The sequence below is a fragment of the Dama dama genome, chromosome 21 (genome assembly GCF_033118175.1).
Source record: "Dama dama isolate Ldn47 chromosome 21, ASM3311817v1, whole genome shotgun sequence".
NCBI classification, from domain to species: domain Eukaryota; kingdom Metazoa; phylum Chordata; class Mammalia; order Artiodactyla; family Cervidae; genus Dama; species Dama dama.
Window position 1 is genome coordinate 16,624,926 of NC_083701.1, and position 19,798 is coordinate 16,644,723.

At 36.6% G+C, this 19,798-nt stretch overlaps 1 protein-coding gene across 4 annotated transcripts in view; it reads right to left on the reverse strand.

Annotated features, from left to right (window-relative positions):
• Positions 1-19,798, reverse strand: part of FAM91A1 (family with sequence similarity 91 member A1) — a 40,101-nt gene that overhangs the window by 18,465 nt on the left and 1,838 nt on the right. For 2 of the 4 annotated variants that reach the window (XM_061123251.1, XM_061123248.1), the window contains exons 2-15: positions 16,609-16,693; positions 15,425-15,576; positions 13,777-13,834; positions 13,018-13,085; positions 12,353-12,484; positions 11,023-11,113; positions 10,553-10,615; positions 7,634-7,740; positions 7,052-7,090; positions 6,434-6,546; positions 5,899-6,014; positions 5,024-5,136; positions 4,608-4,694; positions 2,069-2,201 (exon numbers count right to left, since the gene is read on the reverse strand). In XM_061123251.1, the coding sequence (XP_060979234.1) occupies positions 2,069-2,201; positions 4,608-4,694; positions 5,024-5,136; positions 5,899-6,014; positions 6,434-6,546; positions 7,052-7,090; positions 7,634-7,740; positions 10,553-10,615; positions 11,023-11,113; positions 12,353-12,484; positions 13,018-13,085; positions 13,777-13,834; positions 15,425-15,576; positions 16,609-16,693 (1,357 nt within the window). The remainder of the gene's footprint in view (positions 1-2,068; positions 2,202-4,607; positions 4,695-5,023; positions 5,137-5,898; positions 6,015-6,433; positions 6,547-7,051; positions 7,091-7,633; positions 7,741-10,552; positions 10,616-11,022; positions 11,114-12,352; positions 12,485-13,017; positions 13,086-13,776; positions 13,835-15,424; positions 15,577-16,608; positions 16,694-19,798) is intronic. The other 2 variants (XM_061123249.1, XM_061123250.1) reach the window with 2 other exon arrangements.

Below are 19,798 nucleotides of genomic sequence, written 5' to 3' on the forward strand. Positions count from 1 at the left end.
TACTACATGATATACTCAAACTACAAATTGCTAATGACATAAAAAAAAATTCTTTCTACTCAAAAATAGATGCTTAAACACCAACACTACAGAGTTTCTTGTTTAAAAAGGAGTAAGACTGAGTTATCCCATCTGGCACCTACAAAAAGCTACTTTGTTAACATGGAGGGTATTACACCCTAATAAAAACTTAATTCTTTATCTGGAATGAATGGTCTTTTTTTCTATGAATCTAAAATGGTACTAGTTATACACCATTATTAGAAAAATTGAAAATAGTCACTTAAGTCATCTTCTGTGGTTCTAATGAGGAGCCCCAGTTAAGAAAGGCTGGTTAGAAGAGTGAAACTTCATAAACAATTACCGATCAGATCAACGGGAGGGAGGAGCTACTTACATTTTAACTTTGGAGCCACATCAGTTATTCTAAGCAATTAAAGCTCCAGAAACAGTCAACCACTAAATCTGCTTTAAAGGTTAGAATTATACTTGACTTTCACACAGATTAAGTTTAGGTTTACCATTTCATTGATGATACATAGATTATTCATTATTCATGTGAAAAAGTTTAGCCCAACCCATTAAGCAATAATAGACTGTTCATGAATAAACCAATAAAAACCTTAGTGTTCAAGAGAAGATAATGTAAGGGACAGAGCAAAGGGAAAATATTCAACAGACATGGATTCAAGCCCCAGGTCTTCCATTTACTAATCATATGAGCTTTAATGACTAAATGCACAGGAGATTTAACCAAGAAAAGCTTGAATTTCTTTATCTATAAAATGAGTTACCCCTGGCTGGTCACTAGCACTCTGTAACATTCTTGGATTCTAAGATGGGCAGTAGGACACTTCAAATATTCTAACCCATTATCTCTGAAAATCACTAAAAAGTCCAAGAAATTTCAGGGTTTCTGTATCCAGAGATATATTCAAGACTGTGGCATTCACTGCTAGGTCACATGATTTAATATTTGGTAACCAAAAAATGATCACTATCAACAAATGTTTATGAAAAAGAGCTTTAGTCTCTTGGTACTTGGTGACTTAATACTCAGTTTCAACCGCTTATGAATAACCTCCAGCATGGAATCATTTATAATCTGCTAAAGCACAACTCTGAACCAGACACCCTAAAGCTGACGCAGTGGGTCACCAGGTACTGCGTGTCTAGCCTCACTCGGCTAAACTACCCAGAGTTTTTGTTCTCCCCTCCGCAACAACTCTTGTGGAGTGACAAATGATTCCATCCTAAATGTTTTTAACTGAGCTGAAAAGAAAGCCAGATGCTGGTGAAAGAAGTGGAATGAAAATGGATATGACTAAGAAAATGATGGTTCTTGGCCAGAAAATAGAACTTTTAGGTAAATGAAAGGATGAGTGAAATCAAATGTGATAGTGGTGCCAAAATTCACAAGGCCCCCAAAAGGCAACTCCCATGAATGTCCAAGGACTACAGGAAGCAAATACATTCACAGTGTAATGTTCTTACACTGGTGCCCAAGCTGCTACATCTTTTTAAAAGCACATTCCTGGGGCCACTCCTCAATTCAGGAGCTACCACATCAACTCAACTCAAGTCTGGGAACCCCTTTCTATCACTAAACTAAGAAGGCACACCAAGGCAGCAAGTAAAATACTTCAGAAAATATTACAGCAGCATTTGAAAACAAAGGCCCTGTTTCTTTTCTTTATAAAATGAATTCTTCATTCTTGATGCTTCATGCTTCCTAAATAAATTTTGTCATTTGTCCACCTCTCAAAACAGATGCCTGTTTCACATCTGTAGATAGGCATCTACAGATGCCTACATCCCATCCAGTTAAACAAATTAACACTCCCACTCTTCTTGCAGATAGCTAAACAAATTTAGATACTACAAATGTCAGTGGCACACAAGAGAGGAGAGAAAGTAATAATAAGAAACGGCTAATCAGTAAAGAATTTCACAGAACAAGAAATGTTTTAAAATAAGTGATGATTAAATAAGTGAGCATGACTTGTTTAATTTCTTAAAAAGAAATTCCATAGGATCATGTCTTCAAAATCGAGTATACTTATCATACCATAACTGGGTTGGTCTGGCTGTGCAGTCTGGGCAACTAGATCTTTATTATGACGCAGAAACAGTATTGTGTTCCTCAGAGTGAGCGCATGGTCAAAGTACCTCTGTGCTTCCCCTTCACCAGTGCTCTGAACCTGAAACAAGAGAACATACGGGCTGCAACAAAAGCCACTTCCATGCCACTCATGCTGGTTTATAACCATAAAGTAGAAATATTTAGATATTATTAAAAATCAGCCTTCTCATACTGTGAAATTAGTTTTCTGCTTGCTCCTTGGAAGAAAAGCGATGACCAACCTAGACAGCATATTAAAAAGCAGAGACCTTACTTTGCCAACAAAGGTCCGTCTAGTCAAAGCTGTGGTTTTTCCAGCAGTCATGTTCAGATGTGAGAGTTGGACTATAAAGAAAGCCAAGCACCAAAGAATTGCTGCTTTTGAACTATGGTGTCAGAGAAGACTCTTGATAGTCCCCTGGACAGCAAGGAGATCAAACCAGTCAATCCTAAAGGAAATCAGTCCTGAATATTCATTAGAAGGACTGATGCTGAAGCTGACACTCCAATACTTTGGCTACCTGATGCGAAGAACTGTCTCACTGGAAAAGACCCTGATGCTGGGAAAGATTGAAGGCAGGAGAAGAAGGGGACGACAGAGGATGAGATGGTTGGATGGCATCACCGACTCGATGGACATGAGTTTGAGCAGGCTCCAGGAGTTGGTGATGGACAGGGAAGCCTGGCTTGCTGCAGTCCACGGGGTCACAAAGAGTCAGTCACAACTGAGCGACTGAGCTGAAAAATCAGCCAATCAAAAATTTGCCCAGGCAATAATGAAACACATATTAACCTCAATCTTGGTTGAGCTTCCATTTGACTACACTTTGGAAGGTGACAGAAATTACACCAACAAGTAAAACTAACAACTTCAGCAACAAACTAATGCCAAATTATAACATTATATGTTCCATATATGATTCAAACAGGGTGCTCATAAAAGTCTAAGATCTGTATATTCTGCTTTGTCTAGAAAAGCAGTCTAATCCACGGTCACCAATGATGCCACTATTTTATCACCCTGTTTGCAACTCTGCAAGGGACAACGGAGCATGTGACCCAATACAGCTGTTCAGTATTGCTGAACATACAGCTTTACATCACTCACCAAGGATTCAGAGTCCCTGCTCTGTGCTATGACCTCTTTAGGACGTAAGGACAGAGGAGTGGACAGAACTCCTGCCTTCACTGGGTTTACATTTTAATGCATGCTCTTCTGATACTGAATCAATCACCCGTTTAATATGCAAAAGCACACACATGCCAGAAGCAGCAGAGAAAACAGAAGGCCAGGTCTACAGGAGGAAATAACTAATTATATTTGCATTACATTAACAAGATCAGCCAATTAAGTTTGATGAAGATGAAGCTTCTTAAAAAATAGCTTAGAAACTATTTTTAAAAACTAAACTTCAAACTAAAGGGCTTTTCCAAGAATGTCTATGTGGTAAAAAAGAATACAGCTATATAAAGCGTAAAAGAGATCTTCCAATTTGCTGTACTTGACAAAGACCAGCTGAGGTGAGAAAAATTAAAATCTGGAAAACATGTTAAAATGTACTACAATATAAAAAATTTATTGGAAAAGATGATACACCATAAGAAATGGGGCTAAACAAGATATTAAAAGCATTGAGGAAATAGTGAAAATATAAAGATAAAAGTTAAGGAGACAAATTCATAACAAGGATCATCTCAGGCACTAAAAAAGTAAAAATCCTATGGAGAAGGTGGGGAGGAAAAAATGTCATGGTGGTTTTTTGGGTTTTTTTTTTTTTTTTTTGAGGTATAAAGGAAATATAAAATTACCAAACATTTTCTAAACATACATGAATTCATCACTAAAGCAAGGAAGGTACTGAAATTATTAGTCAAAGAACAGATTAGGCACACAAACGACTTGCTTAAAGAAGCACAGAAGACAGAATAAAATACTCAGGGAATGAAACACACCAAAAAAGGCGATCAAGATTTAGAGTTAAGGAAAACTAGGCTGTACTCACGGGGGAAAAGATGGCTAAAAACAAATATGGCTGAAGTCTTCAAGATGCTAAAAGGGATAGTGAGAGTGGACATAAATACGATACCCAGGGACATTGTTCCAGACTAAGTGGAACAAAAATTTCAAATAAAATTGCTTAAGAGAAGATTTTATGAGTCATGATGAAAAGAAAAAAAAAAAATTAAAGGCTATTTTAGAAAAGCGCATAAAAACTGCACATAAACTTTAAGATTTCTGTATCCCACTTCCTCGTTAAGTCAAATTATACTAAGAGCTTAGATGAGGTAAATGACTCTTTGAAAATCACAAAATTCATTCATCCACTCAGTATGTTTAAAACTAAATGACTGCCACAGTATTAGGGTGGGAATGAGGTAGGAATGAGCAAGAATATACCAAAAATCTACATAACCAACAAATGATGTTTTATCAAGCAATTAAGAGTCCAAACACTCTGACATCCCATAAGCTACCTAGATTTACCTTTTCTAGTTCAATAAGAAAGCTGTCCAGAGACTCATCTGAGAGTTTGCCAACTTCAAACATTGTGACTGCATGGCTTTTCAAATTCTGCAATAAAGAAACAAAACCAAAACTGAAATGCACCTTATTTGAGCCTATTATTAATAAGTTCTAGCTTTCCCTCTGAATGCTAAGCATCTTATCTTTATACTACGCTTTCCAATATAGTTAACCTCAAGTGTGCATAAAGAGTTGACTTTTTAATTACAAAAGCAGCCCTCACTAAAAAGCTGTCACACTCCTCTAAAGAATATAAAACAAAGCTGGATGCATTTTCAGGAATAAATTCAATACTTGAAAAAAAAGATATAAGAACACTGAATTATTATGCACCTAACCGTTAAACATTTTTATATTTAAATAAGAATTTGACTTACTGGTGAAAGGTTTCCCATCATTAAAAAGGCAGTAAGTGTTGAGTCAAATAGGAACGCGATACGCTTTGTGTATCCTGTAGACAGATTCAAACTGTTTATACTGGCTGTGTCTGCTGGGGGGATAAAAAACATAGTTTAAAAATCAAGTAAATGAAAACTGTTCATTACTTATCATTTGCAATGAGAATGTATTTCAGTTTTATTTAGTAATTAAAAGTACATAATTAAATACAGGCAATACTGTAAGTCATAAAAGGTCCCAATTCTACCTTACCTCCAACATAGAGAAAAAAAAAAATTTTTTTTTAAGCTATTCACTTGTGCAGTAAATAATAATAAACCAAGACTTGATCATGGTCAGATCAAAATGACTACCTAGCCTAACCTCTGGAGACAAGTCGCCAGGCCCAGGGAACAGAGCTACCGAGGGCAGGAATAGACGCCACCTGACTGTGCCCTTCTCCTCTCCCCACACAACCACATGCAAGCCCCCCGTCCGCTATGCTCTGCCCCCCTCTGTACCTAAAGGCTTCCTGCGATGGTCTTCATGCACTCACCAGCTGACACACTCTTAGTCATTCTCACCCCAAAACCGTCTTCTCCATGAAGGCGCCCTAAACCCCTCTCACGCTGCAGTGGTTTTTATGGCTACACTCTCCAGACTCAAGTTTTTAGAAGGAAACTATTGTATTTCCTATCAATTTTATATCCCTAAGATCTAGCAGCATATGGTAAGTACTCAAAGACTACATACTGAATGAAGAAAATCCAGACCAAATCACAGATTAAACATAAGCCTGGAGAGTCAGCTTTATGAGTGTATGTGCAGACACATGGCTTATCTACACACAGGCTCAAGCTGAGTCACCGCTTACCTGGGTCTTCTTGACTGTTTGTATCCGTGTCAGTAGCTGATGAAGCTTCCTGTACAGGGCTCCTACTTTCCCCGCCATCCCATGACAGGAGCATCTTCTGTGGATCTAAAGTACTCCTGTTAATGACGAAAACAGTCACCTTTGAAAAACCATATAGATGACCATATACAAAAATAGCCACTGAAGTCAGTTTTGAGGTTATGAACATTCACCTAAATCCACTCTTACATTCAGGTCCCAAACTGAGATGTAGCCCTAAAATATTCTGCACCCACAGCAAAGGTTCTTAACTAAACCCATGGACAGGCTTCAGGGAATCTGAGAACATTTTAAAATTATATATAACATATAGTATGAGCTTTTCTCTAGGCAAAGTGTCATAGTTTTCACCAGATTCTAAAATGAAATTCCAAAACACACAAGATTAAACACCACTAATATATAGGGTTCAATCTGTTGAATAAGTAAAATTTTGTACAGAAAATTGAATTTTTCCCCCAAAACAAAAAACTCTCATACTAAATAAATGAGTTACTTTAATCTGTTTACGGATGGAACATTCTTCCACGATGAATGAAGCTGATCCAAATTTATTACTTGTCCTTTCTTATGGGCAAACCCCAATCGGCAGTACATTGATACAGCATTCTAAAAGGAATATAAAGGAAATGAGTATCTGAAATAAACTAGATGTCAGAATGTCTGTAGACAGAAGAAATTATTACGGACTATGTTTATAGAGATCCTCAAATATTTTCATCCCACAGCCAGAAAACAACATTTTCAGTAGGCCTGGTCTTCCCCTAAGATCTCCACATAGGCAGGAAAGGGAAAGCCTCCAACCCTCTGGCTTGGCCCTCCCTAGATCCACCCTCTCCAAGAAGTGGGAGCTGTTGCTCTAACTGACATCACTGCAAGACACTGTGACTTCAGTATAAGGCGCTGTCAGGCTGCTCCCTGCTGGGCACAGCCGGGTGGGGACAGCCCTCACTCCCGGGGTGGCATACTGCTCAGGGCTCTGGTGTTGCTCTGCTCTTCTTCCTCTGACAGCTAATAAGCACCTCACTGCTTCTGCTTCTCAGTATCAAGACAAAAATCTATAATCCATTCTGTGTTCGTATCACGAGTGAAAACGAGTAGGAAAATTACATACCTTAACCAGAGACAGGTCTATCTCAAGAACATTTGCAAGCTGGAAAAGAAAATTAAAAATTATTTTACATCCTAAGAATTATCAGTATATCATAATAAACAGTTATAGATAACTTATCCATCACCAGCAAAATTTAAATTATTAATAATGGAAATACTAAATAAATTTGGTAAGCAGAATTTTCTTCTTTCCATATCTTTAAGACACTTAGAGTAGTACAAATCCAGGCAGTGACCCTAACAACTTAGTGTGAATTATAATTACTTGAGCTACTTTAATTAGAATTTTAATTAGAATTACTTAGCTTTAATTTTCTCTCATTTAAAATGAAAAAATTCTAGATCAGTCATTTACAATGCTTTTACTATAAAGTCATATAAAGTTATTCAACCAAATTATAACTATATACATATGCAGGAAGTAACTTAAGAATAGTGACTTAAGTATATAATAGTCTAAGATCTAACCATGTACAGATTTTAAAAATATTTTAGTTATATCATTAAATAATTTTATCTACTTACACAAACGTATTTTATAATCTTGAGGCTAAATTCTTTCATAAGATGCTGTCACACTTACCTCTGCAACATTAGTATGCTCATCTATTGACACAAATATCTTATAGAGCAGAGTTTCAAAATAATCACCTTGCACTCTATTCATTACAAAACCTTCAAGAGGAGGAACTAAAATAAACAAAAACAGACGTTTCTCAGTGATTTAATCTTATAAAAGAAGAAAGTTTTATTCAAATATCTATTCAAAAAGAGACCTCCAACTTAGGAAATGAATTCAGCTTTTGATTCATTTTATCAACTCCACTGCAAGTTTTGCTAAAACTCCCAAAGTAAAGGTCATATACAAAATGCTATCTACACATAGTGGACTCTGATGGCAGAGCATAAATCCACAAAAGTAATTTCACCCCCAGGGACCGCTCAGAAGTACTGAGGCAGAGAAGTGCTTACAGGCGTGGACTCAGTAGAAAGGCAGGGGGACTGAGGTTTCTTCAGAATGGGGAAGCCTGCCAAGGGTATGTTTTTGATCGGTCTTAGGCAGCAGGATGTCTGGTCTGAAGCAGAGAAACAAGGGCTGCGAGCTGCCGTGCTATACAAAACCAGGGGGACAGAAAGTATCAGCTCGCTGCCGTTCTCCCATCTTCCCCGCTCCATCCTGACAAAAGGGGAAACCAGTATGTGTGACTGCCACGTTTATCACTGATGTAATTTGCTCTTTGGGGCTTTCTATTCTGTATCCTCCTTAATGGGAAGAGGGTCAAAACCTGTGTCAGCACAAGAGGCTGCCCAGTCGCTACTGCCCACCTGGCAGTTTATGCTCACTTCTCTCCATCTCTTTGGTCCAGATGCCCTACTCCGATTTACTAGGCTGCTCTTCCTGACCATGATGAAGAGGCACTATGCTTGCCTTGGCCAGTCTCCCCTGTGGGCACACTTCCCTTAAAAGCATTCTGGGAAGAAGACGTGTACCTAGATCACAGGAGGATTTGGTGTCCCTGTGCCCTCTGACCCTAACACTACCTCACTGCACCCAAAACCTAAAAGTATTCCCAACAGAGAGCTATAAGACACAACTCAAGTGAGCAAATGAAGACACTGTGAAGAGCCATGATGTACACATCAGGCAGGGCAGGCTACCCAAGTTACCGCTCTGTCTCATGGCATTTTCTGATTTGGTGCTGCCCATGCTTCTAATCACCCAAGAACTGTTAAAGATCAAAGGTTTCTTTTTAGAAATATTTCAGCAATCCCATTTTTTAAATATAATTATTTCTTTTCCTACATTATCAACTATATGAATAAGTGTCAAAATTTACTGCAGTTACTAAATGCCAGACTATACTACTAGCTGCTTCATATATACAATTTCACTTAATCCTCTTAATATCAAGAGTTGTTAAAAACTATATCTTATCTTAGAGATGAAGAAACCAAGGCACTAAGAGGTTAGAAATACGCAATTTACATTTGGGCAAAAAGAATTAGAAATTCTTTATCTCTACATAAAGAGAAACAGAATAGTCTTCAATATATATTAAGTTAAAAAAGCAAAGCATGCATTGGATACACCATTTAGGTAAGAATAAAATCACACAAAAAAGGATATATATATATATATATATATATATATATATATTTGTGCACAGTACGTTTGTGAGAGAGTACATAGGCAGCTTAGCAGTAGTGGCCAAGAGAGAAACTGAGTAACTCAGGGCAGGCATCGGAAGCTGATGTTTTTATACTCTTTTGTAAGTCTAGTATTTTATAATCCTAATTACTGTCTACTCAAGAAGACATTAATAAAATAAAGAAAAATACCTGGAAATAGCAAAGAATTATTTTTTAGAAAAACAAAGGACAAGGAAGGCCTGGGCATAAACCCATATAAACACAAACAAACCATAAAGGTCAGGACACTGGAGCATGACAACCCGATATGAGGGAGTATTTTTGTAACAAGCCCAATCACTCAGTTGTTAACAGTAAGGTCCCAGTTGTTAACAGTAAGTTGTTAACAGTGGAATTTTTTGACACTCTATATATTTGATTACACAAATATCTTAGAATGCAGATGATATCACAAACAAGAATAGCTAAAAGATATGATGGAAAACGCACTTACAACACATAACCTTAATGTAACAAGTGCTTCTACAAATTGGTAAGAAATCTAACCTATAGAAAAAAAGCTCTACTGTGTTCAAAGATGTTAACCACGTCACCAAAATAAATAAATAAGGAAATGATCTAAATAACCAGCAACAGAGGAATGGTTTAGTAAACTGAAAGCCTGTTGTTCTTGTTCATTTGTTGTTTAGTTGCCAAATGGTGTCTCTTTTGCAACCCCATAGACTGTTGCCCACCAGGTTCCTCTGTCCATGGGATTTCCCAGGCAAGAATACTGGAGCAGGTTACCATTTCCTTCTCCAATCAAACCTGTGACTCTTGCACTGGCAGGAGGATTTTTTACCACTGAGCCACTTGGGAAGCCCCAAATTGAAATATACAAGGGTCTTAGTACTGATTTAACTTGGGGAGGGAGTGAAGAAAGGAGGAAGAGATAAGCTAACAACAATGGTCATTACATGAAAAAAAAACAGACACAGATATGTCTGGTAAAAATGAACAACATACAATTCTATGATATTAATGAATACATGTAGAAACTTACGCAGTGAACAAGGTTTAAAAGGTGACATAAATTTATAAAGACACTGATTTAATTTAGGATTGTAAGAAATTTACCTTGCATTTCTATTTTAATACAGTGTTTACACCACCATAAGATAAAAATAAAAAGGAGGAATTTAAGTAAAATCACCACAATGTGCTGTAACATAATGAGGAAGAAATGGTTTTCTTTGAAAAATTCTAACACAAAGGTCCCAAGATGATGTGTGTCTAACTTATTAGGGTGATACACAGTGCCAGCAGCTAGCAGCCATTCAAAAAACATTGAGAAATATTACCACATACTCACCTGCTATACAACTGTCATCAGATATTGGTACATCCAGATAAACAAATCCTTTGTTATATAAACCTATAGAAGCAAAAGTATCTTGTTAGATGAAACAGTAAACATTAGTAGTTAAAAAAATAAAATAAAAACTTTATTCTTGATTTTCCATAAAGATTCTTACAACTTAATGGTATGTGAAAAAGACAAGACAGAAGAAAAAAAATATTATCAAAGCTTTCAAACTCTTGGTTTCCCTCAAATGCTCAGAACTGAAAAATTTTTCTTATGATTCATTCACATAAATTTCTAATCTATGTGACTAATTACAGCCACACTGGAAAACAAGGAACAAAGGTCACATTTCAAACAATACCACACCTTAGGAAATATTACTATTCTTACCTAATTGATAAATAATTGCTACTCATTGTTGATGGCTTAAAATAAGTTTTTATGTTGACAGAAGACCATTTCTACTAACCACTTACTATGGACTACATTGTAATCTAGTGATCCAGAGAGTTGAGGGCCTGCATCAATGATCTTATCAATAGCGCATTTCTCAGGCAAAGTGCATATCTAGGAAAAGCAAAATATTTTCAATTAAGTTCTGTCCAAATTAACTAATTGATAAGTCTCCTCAAATCTATTTACATTTAAACCAATGATTATATGTCATTAATTAAATGAACTACCTGTTGTATTCATTCTTTACTCTAGAATTCAAACAGAAAAGGCTATGCACAAAACCATCAGTTAAGGTGCCAAAGCATGCTATCAGTGGAACTCACAAAACAAAGTAATTTTAAGTGCCGATACTTGCTGATAAGTAACATGTTCACTAATAAATACTAATATTTATTCGCCCTTTTTGAATTGGAATCTGATCAACATACTGATTCTGATTCTCTCAAATCAAAAATTACTTCACATGACACAGGATTATTATCAGTGACAAAATCACTATCTTATGAAAGAGTCTGATATCTTTGCTTGGAAGTAAATGCCCTGAAGCGGAATTTCTAAGCCTTGCACTCGGTGGATTTATTCTGTCCTCGGAAGTAAAATAAAAAGCAAATTAAAAAGAAGTCCACATGCTCACTTAATTCCTTCAGCCACAGGGATATGACTGGTCTCTAGGCACCTCGTCTACTGCTCCACCTCCTTCCTCTAAATCAACATCTCTTCTTAAATGTATATAGCTTGTAACAAATGTGGTCTGACCACTGGAAATTGCATTTCCCTTGATCTTGACCTTAGTGCTCTATCAAGCACCTAACACTTGAGTACAATATTTCAACACAGTGATTTAAGGGCACAGCAAACTGTCCGAAATAAAACCCTGGACTTTACTCCACTGTGACCGGAGTCATTATTTCACTTCTCTGTGTTCATTTTCCTCACATGTGAAATAGGCTACAAACAACCCCACACCACTGGGGTTGTTATGAGAATCAAATGAGACAATATAAAAAGCACTTGGAACAGTGTCTGGCACCCTGAGCACACACTAAGCGCTCAAAAAGTGTTATCAATGTTACTGCTGGTAGTTGCGGCATCACGTCAACCGTACATGAAACATCCATCTAATTAAATCCCCAGATGACCGGACATGAACCACATCAAGTCTCTCTCATTAATAAAGAGTATTTTCGAAACTTACCAATATTCTCGCCTACTGAGATCATTTACAATTTTGAATTTAAGTTTAATTTCCTTTAGGAACACCAAATAGTGTTACGTTTTTTAAAAAGTTCTGCAACTATAGTTAAATATAATTTTTTTTAATAAAAATGCTTAATTTCTAAAGATACCTACCTTTATGTCATCTTCTGTGATATATGCGGCCTGCACCACCCACCAGGCCTCTATGGCAATTTCCACTGGCTTTACTGGTAAAAGATCACGTGCCGTTTTCCTTCTGAAAAATTTCTGCAATGGTTCAAATATCTGAGAATTTGCAATCAATCTAAAATTACTATTTTCTTTTTTATTAATCATGCTATAACAAGATCGTTTCTAAGAGGCTAAATATCTTTTAAAATTCTCACATTTTAAAATCTAAGGTATTTTAGATATACTGAATGGAGAAAGTCATTCTTAAATTATTTCAAAATAAATTACTTCAAAACACTATCATTAAATCTGAATCTAAATCCAGATATTCAAAAGAAACCCAGGTGAAAATGTGTATCAATTTCACTCATAAACTGAACCATGGGAGTGGAATGACTTAGGTTAGAAAATCAATGGAGCAGATTTTTAAAAATAAATGAAGCATCCTATGCCTTAAACATTTTAAATTCAATAAGCACTTAAGCTACAACCTAGAGATACTGATGAGCTGTTTTTGTATTATTTCTGTATTAAGCATACTTTATTTGATCCAAGAAATCACAATTCATTACTTCTACTACTTATAAATTTAACAAGACTGTGTGATAAGAGGGACAAGAAATGAGAAGGAGAAACAACTAGCTTACTTTTGATGATCTGCACTGATTCATCAGATCAATGTATTGGTTTCTTCCTATGCCAAGAAGCCTTAGACCTAAAAGAAAGAGTCTTTCTTTTAAAATCATTTAATACATCTTGAAAAGTCAGTACACACACAAGTCTACTAAGGAAAAAACCTTTGACTTTTGTTCCTCTTTTGATTATTACTGACAATTAGGATCAAATTAAAAAGAAGTCTTCAAACGAAATACAAAAGAAAACCAATTGGGAGAGATAAATTCATGCTGACACTTTTGACAATGCTAAATGAGAAAATTTTTTAAAAGCAGAAGTCCTCCCAATTCCAGGAAGTCAAAGTGTACTTCTCAGCAAAAGTTTCTTCTTAACACAACAGAACTGTCACATTTCAAATAGACACACTTCATTAAAATAAGTATAATATAAAAAAGCCAGCGAATTTTGTTAGTAAAAACCATGTATTTTGCTGCAAAAATACTGTGAGTGAATTTTCTTCCTCATTTAGTATATACCACAGCCCAAGTATGAAAAGGAACTACACTGTATAGAAAGAGACTAGTTCCCTTTGTCTGATTCTGCCACTCCAAAATATCCCTCTCTTAGACATTTAAAACTAAATCTCATACTTGACTTATACCACCTGATAAAATTATCAATAATCTTGCTTATGTTCTCATCTTTCACGTTAAAATCCACACATTACAACACAGACAAGAGCACACATGCGCAAAGACACTAAACATTACCTGGCTCAGAGTAATACTTACAGTCAGCAGCAGTGAAATTGGGCAATGAATCATAACTTTTCTCACTGTTCATAATGTCCTTTTATAAAGAAAAAAAAGTAAATGTTAAATGCAAAACGTCCTTACACAAAACACTGAGGTCGGAGTTTGGCAACCCAGTGCACACATGTCACACAGCGGTACATACCACGTGGTCTCCTGTCTAACAACTGAAGGTCGGTCAGGCTTTCAGGTCTGGGTTCCTCACAGTGCTGTGAAGCCCAGACAGTTGCCCTGTAACCTCTGCCCTGCAGAGGCTATGCAAGGAATACCTCCCTTCGAGCTCAGGGTTGCAGGCTCTCCGCACTTCATACCTGATCCTAGACTCCTACCCCAGGACAAGAGAGAATTCCGAGAGAAGGCCTGACAGTAGGTCACGGCACTGCCAACAAAGACCTAACCACTCGGTAGTCTTTGCTCCTCCAAGTCGCAACCAGCAACACAAAGTCAGTATCTGGCTTCTTCCAACCCTCATCTGTTTCTCCAGTAATAAACCAGCTGTTTACTGTGGGGATAAGACCCATTTCCAACCCAGAAGTTATACCCAGCGGTTTAAGAACAGAAACCAGAGAATAGCAAGCACATGGATGCAACTGAAAGCTGGAAACTGGGACAAAATCTCACTCTGTTATCTCCCCCAAGCCTGTGGAGGACACCAGGAAAACATCAGAGAGACAGCAACAACCACTCTACGTACTGCTCAGCGGCCACCTTCTGTATGCTGCCCTGGTTCCAGGGAAAAGGACTGACAGAAACCCCGCTGCCAGGCCTCAACTTTTACTTTGTATTTCCTCCAAAATAGAGAGACAGGAGACATGGGGGTAGCAGTGCCTTGGAAAGGGGGCTTAAGAAGACAGGCAGAGGGAGCTCCTGTGAAGGCAGCCTTATCCTAAGGGCAGGTAACCTCATCTCTACCGCAGGCGCCCAGCTCCTTCCGTTCTATGTGCCCTCTGCTCTTCAAGGGGCCAGTGAGCCCAGAACAGCAGCACTCAAACAGAATTAAATCACCACTGAATACCAGATAAATACTGCCCATTTTTACATAAAGCTCCCTTAAAAGCAGTACATAAACTAGTACTTAAGGCTATTCAACACAAGCCTATACACTGCCTTTGGAAAAAGGCTAACATCTAAAAGTTAATAATCACAGAAAGATTAGCAGTCAGGACCAGTAATCTATTTCTATTCTTCTGACACATGCATTATATAATGTTGAGTCTATATCATCAATGATTCTTTCTACAGTTAGCACATAGCTAAATACATTAAGCTTCAAAGCTTAATGTTCAATTCTGTCAGCCACATTTTCAACCTTCACCATGTATTAAAAGCAATCAATTTTATGCAAACTGTGCTAACATAAATGACTGATTAACCTACAGCAGCACAAGGGGTCAACAACATCTTCAAGAACACAGAATAAGAACAGATACTTCCCCACCGTGAAAACACTGCTAGGACAACAACTTGTAGCACAACAGCTACCTTGTAAATAACTGTGCTTTTTACACCATCAGTTCAGAAACAATGTCCACTGTGGCTGGGTGCCACAAAGCTGGTCATCGTCCACAAAGTGTCAGTGACGTGAAGTCTCACCCCTCCCCTAGATTCATATATCCTGTAAACTCACCTCCATGATCCCAGTATAATATGAGAATGGTGTTATCCTCAGGCCTTTTACCATGATGTCTGATAAATGATAAGGGTACAGCATGAGATGATCTCGACTGTACTTCAACAGTTCCTCGTAGTACTTGCGTTCATCTTTCTTGACATGCTTAACTGGGAGACAAAGGGAAATTCTCCAGTTTTATTTGACGTCTTACCAGTAAATGCAACGTTAAATTCTTTACAAGTTAGTGTTGTAAATGCAATGTTAAATTCTTTACAAGCTAGTATTAATTAAAAACAAAAATATGTAAACTGGAAGAGAAAAAAAAAAACTAAGTTGGAACAAAGAAACAATTATAGCACAAGAAACAGACTTCAGAGAATACAAGTAAAATGTATAATGGGACAGATAAGTACAGAAGTAATTCTTAACAAATCAAAAAGCAAAGAAAGTGAGCATGGAATGTCTCCCCACCCCCCCCCCCCAAACCATAAGCTATAAACCATCCAACCCCTTAGTATGATACTTTACAAAATAGCCAATCTGAATGGCAGCTTTCTATCAATCAAGTCTATTTTAAAAAATTATTTGCTGGTCTTTGTGCTTTAAATGTAAAAAGACCTCTGAGTTCCATAGAATACACACTTCACATAGAAAACCTCTCTCTGAAATACTATGTTTAAAATACGAGTAACAAATGGGAGGGAAGATCAGCAGAATAATCTGACAGATAAAAGTCAAACATTAAAAAAGAGAAGTTCAAAAAACATGGAGCCAATTATGTTTAAAATTTGTTCCAATTATTATAGAAAGAGGCTTTATTAAAGTTACATTATTTGGAAAATTTATAGAAAACAAAACAAAAAACTCAAAGTCAAAAATCAAGAAGTAATGTAATTCTTTCTGGCATATTTTCTCACAAAAAGTAAAAAAAAGGACATCTGAATCAAAATTAGTACTCTGTAGGTAAAATAAATCTATAAACAAGACTCTAAAAAATAATTTTCATTGGAATTAGAAGGAAAAATCTACTTGCTAATGCAACTTATTGTTAGGTGTAATGGGTCATTATAGAATTTCATAAAGTCTGTACATGAACGATTTCAGTACTATGAAATACAGTGAAAAGATAGGAGAGATTTATGAAAATGATAACTCAGTAACAGTCAATTCTATCTCAATGTAAAAATCTCTCTACTTACCTAAGTTATTTCTATATCGTAACTGATTACGGATACTGTACAGGACAACCTGCTTCTCATATTCTCTCTGTGAATTTCCAAGACTCTAAAAAAAAAAATTCAAATAGATTTTAAATAACTAAACCAACAGTACTCTCCCTCCTTAAAATTTCAATACCATGCCCCCCAATTTTATCCTGGAATCTCTAAGTTCAAGAACTGAGTAAAGGTTTTCGTAAACTTTATCATACAAATTTTCCTGCAATGGTATTAGAGCAAAAAAAACCAATGTGTTTATCTTCAGTCTGCCTCTCTAAAAGGATTTACTGACTCTATCTAAAGTATTTTATATATATGTGTGTGTGTGTATATGTATGTATGTATATATACATATAAAGAGCAGTCAGAGAGCATAACTGCACTTAACAAAAAACTAAATTTTACTAATAAAAAATTTCCTTCTTGCCGGTTTCCAATTTGTGTGAATAGGATGGATGGTTTCTTGCACCTACATTTTTTTAAATTTAAGAATGGCCACTAAGAACAGATCCCTGTCTGATAACTACTTACAGAAGGCTATGATTATTAAAAATTAAGATTTCTGAGGAATGTATATTTCAAATGTACCTCTAAATAAGATTATCTCCTAAAAACGTCATCTAATGGTCTCATTAGAAGACATTTAGACAATTCTAGAAAATAAGAGTTGCCTAAATTTCCAGTATATTTTTTAATGAGCAAAATACTTTCTAGCTGTGAACTTAAGTGTTTTAAGTTCAAAATTGGTTTTTCATGAAAGCAAAGTGTAAGCTGGTCTGATTAGAGTTACCATTACATTCAATGTGAGACCATAAACTTCATTTAATATGTGACTGCTATCCCCCTTCTAATTATTAGCCATGATCTTTCCAACATCCTATAAAAAACATCTTAAGAGATTAATGGAATATTCATTGGAAGGACTGATGCTGAAGCTGAAACTCCAATACTCTGGCTACCTGATGCAAAGAACTGACTCATTGGAAAAGATCATGGTGCTGGGAAAGATTGAAGGCAGGAGGAGAAGAGAACAACAGAGGATGAGATGGTTGAATGGCATCACCGACTCAATGGACAAGAGTTTGAGTAAATTCCAGGAGGTGGTGATGGACAGGGAGGCCTGGTGTGGTGCAATCCATGGGGTCGCAAAGAGTCAGACACGACTGAGCTACTGAAGAGATTAATGACAGAAAAGATCAGAGGATTCAGTTACTATACATCTTACTCGTAGGTTTTTGAAAGCCAAGGTAAATGTCCACATACATACTTTCATTTAAGGCCATCTTCATAAGACAGATGAAACACATTTAACTGGTACATAACTGCAAATATTGGTGGGTAGCATTTTAAGAAAAAAGGGACATAATGTGAGAAAACTAAAATGCTGAAATACATGTGCTTACATTATTTTCATCCACTTTAACATTACAGGTAGTTAGAAGTTAAAGTTTATCACAGAGAAACTGCTCTCCCATCTCTAATGCAGCCCCAAAGCCAAGCTCAGGACTGAAGATATTTAGGGGATTCAAAATACCAGGCTTTCTGTAAAACTTTTAAAGGATCTCCTCTAGCTCTACTGCCAAATAAAAGTCTCTTTTTCAGGGAACACAAAACACAAATACACACACACACTCACTCACGCACTCACTCAGCAGACAATCTGCTAAAATCTTAGCAACTCTCAAACTTGAGGATTTGCTCTTCTGTTTCAAAATAAGTCCCTTAATTTATCCTAACTTACAACCATTTTCTTCCTTTAAAATTCTGTTCCTGGTTAACTCCAGGATACAAAGTGTAAATCAAACCACTTACACAAAGTATAAGGGCCCTGTTATTTGTAAGCTAATTAGAGACTAGAGCTATTAAACATCTAAGTCTTTGCCATAGTCATTAATTAATGACTGGTTCTGATCAATACATGTGTGCACGCACAAATAACTAAAAGCTACATCAAAAGCTGATTCTATTCTTCACTACCCTGGTACATAAAATATTAACTGCTTTGTTCACAAAGATTCTTTGCCTTCTCTTCCACTCCTACCCCAAATTTCCCACCATTCACATTTTAAAACACTATTGCCTCTATAGGAGGCAACTAAAGAAAGGTCATTTTATTCTGAGACAGTGCTGACCCTGCAGAAACTCCAACCAGGTCTGATAAATGAAGCTGGGCTGCATATAAAAGGAACTGTAACAGATGGAGTGCCACAGAAACTGGCTGTAAAACATCCACTGTGCATCAGATTAGCATAAAGCATTTTTTTCTAAAGCTTTTGCTCCACAAATCCTGTCCCAATGTGCACCCCCCCAAAGTAGTACATAGTATTTTTTTTTAAATTGACCCTCCTTGGATCACACAGAACCATATCATAAAATCTCCCTTCAGATAAAACAACTATGAACTATTTTGAACAATGAATACGGGTAAACCTATAGTTTTACCAGTAATCCTCAAATCCTCAAAAATCCCCCCCCCCAAATCCTCAAACAATGGTGTGATCCACAACTTTTTAATATATTCTTGGAAGTCTAGCATAGCTCACACCAAGTAAAAAAACCTTTCACTTTATACATAAAAAATTTTTATTTTTTAAATTATTTTAAAAATTAAAAAAAATCTGAATCACGTTCCCCCAGCTTTCAGAAATGAATCACTTCCAAATTAAATGCCTCAAAACCTACTGGAAACTCCTATCAAAATACTTAGTATCTGTTAACACCAAAAAACAAACCCCCAAATTCTTTTCACACAAGGACTATTCCCCACTTTTAAACTGACTGAGCTTTAGGTCCAGGAAAAAAATCTCAAACTGATGCTATCATTCCTTCACTCCAAAAATATTTACTGGAAGACAACTACAACCCTAGAGACGAGAGATACAGTGCTGGGGGTCAACTACTCTAGATTTAAGTCAGGGACACCTTCTGGAGGAGTTAACATCTGGATTCAAGAAGAAGCAACAAGTAATCTATGGAGACAAGCGGTAAAAGAGCTGTGTTTGCATTTTAGAACCTTACCCCAGTACAGTATAGGGAATGGATAGGAGGATCTTTTTCTGAAGGCAAGAGACCAGAGAGAAAGCTGATGTAGTAAACCAAGGTAGAGCCTGACCTACAAAAAGAGAGCAAGGCTAAGTCCACGAAGTAACTCATACAGTTTTGCAACACCTTC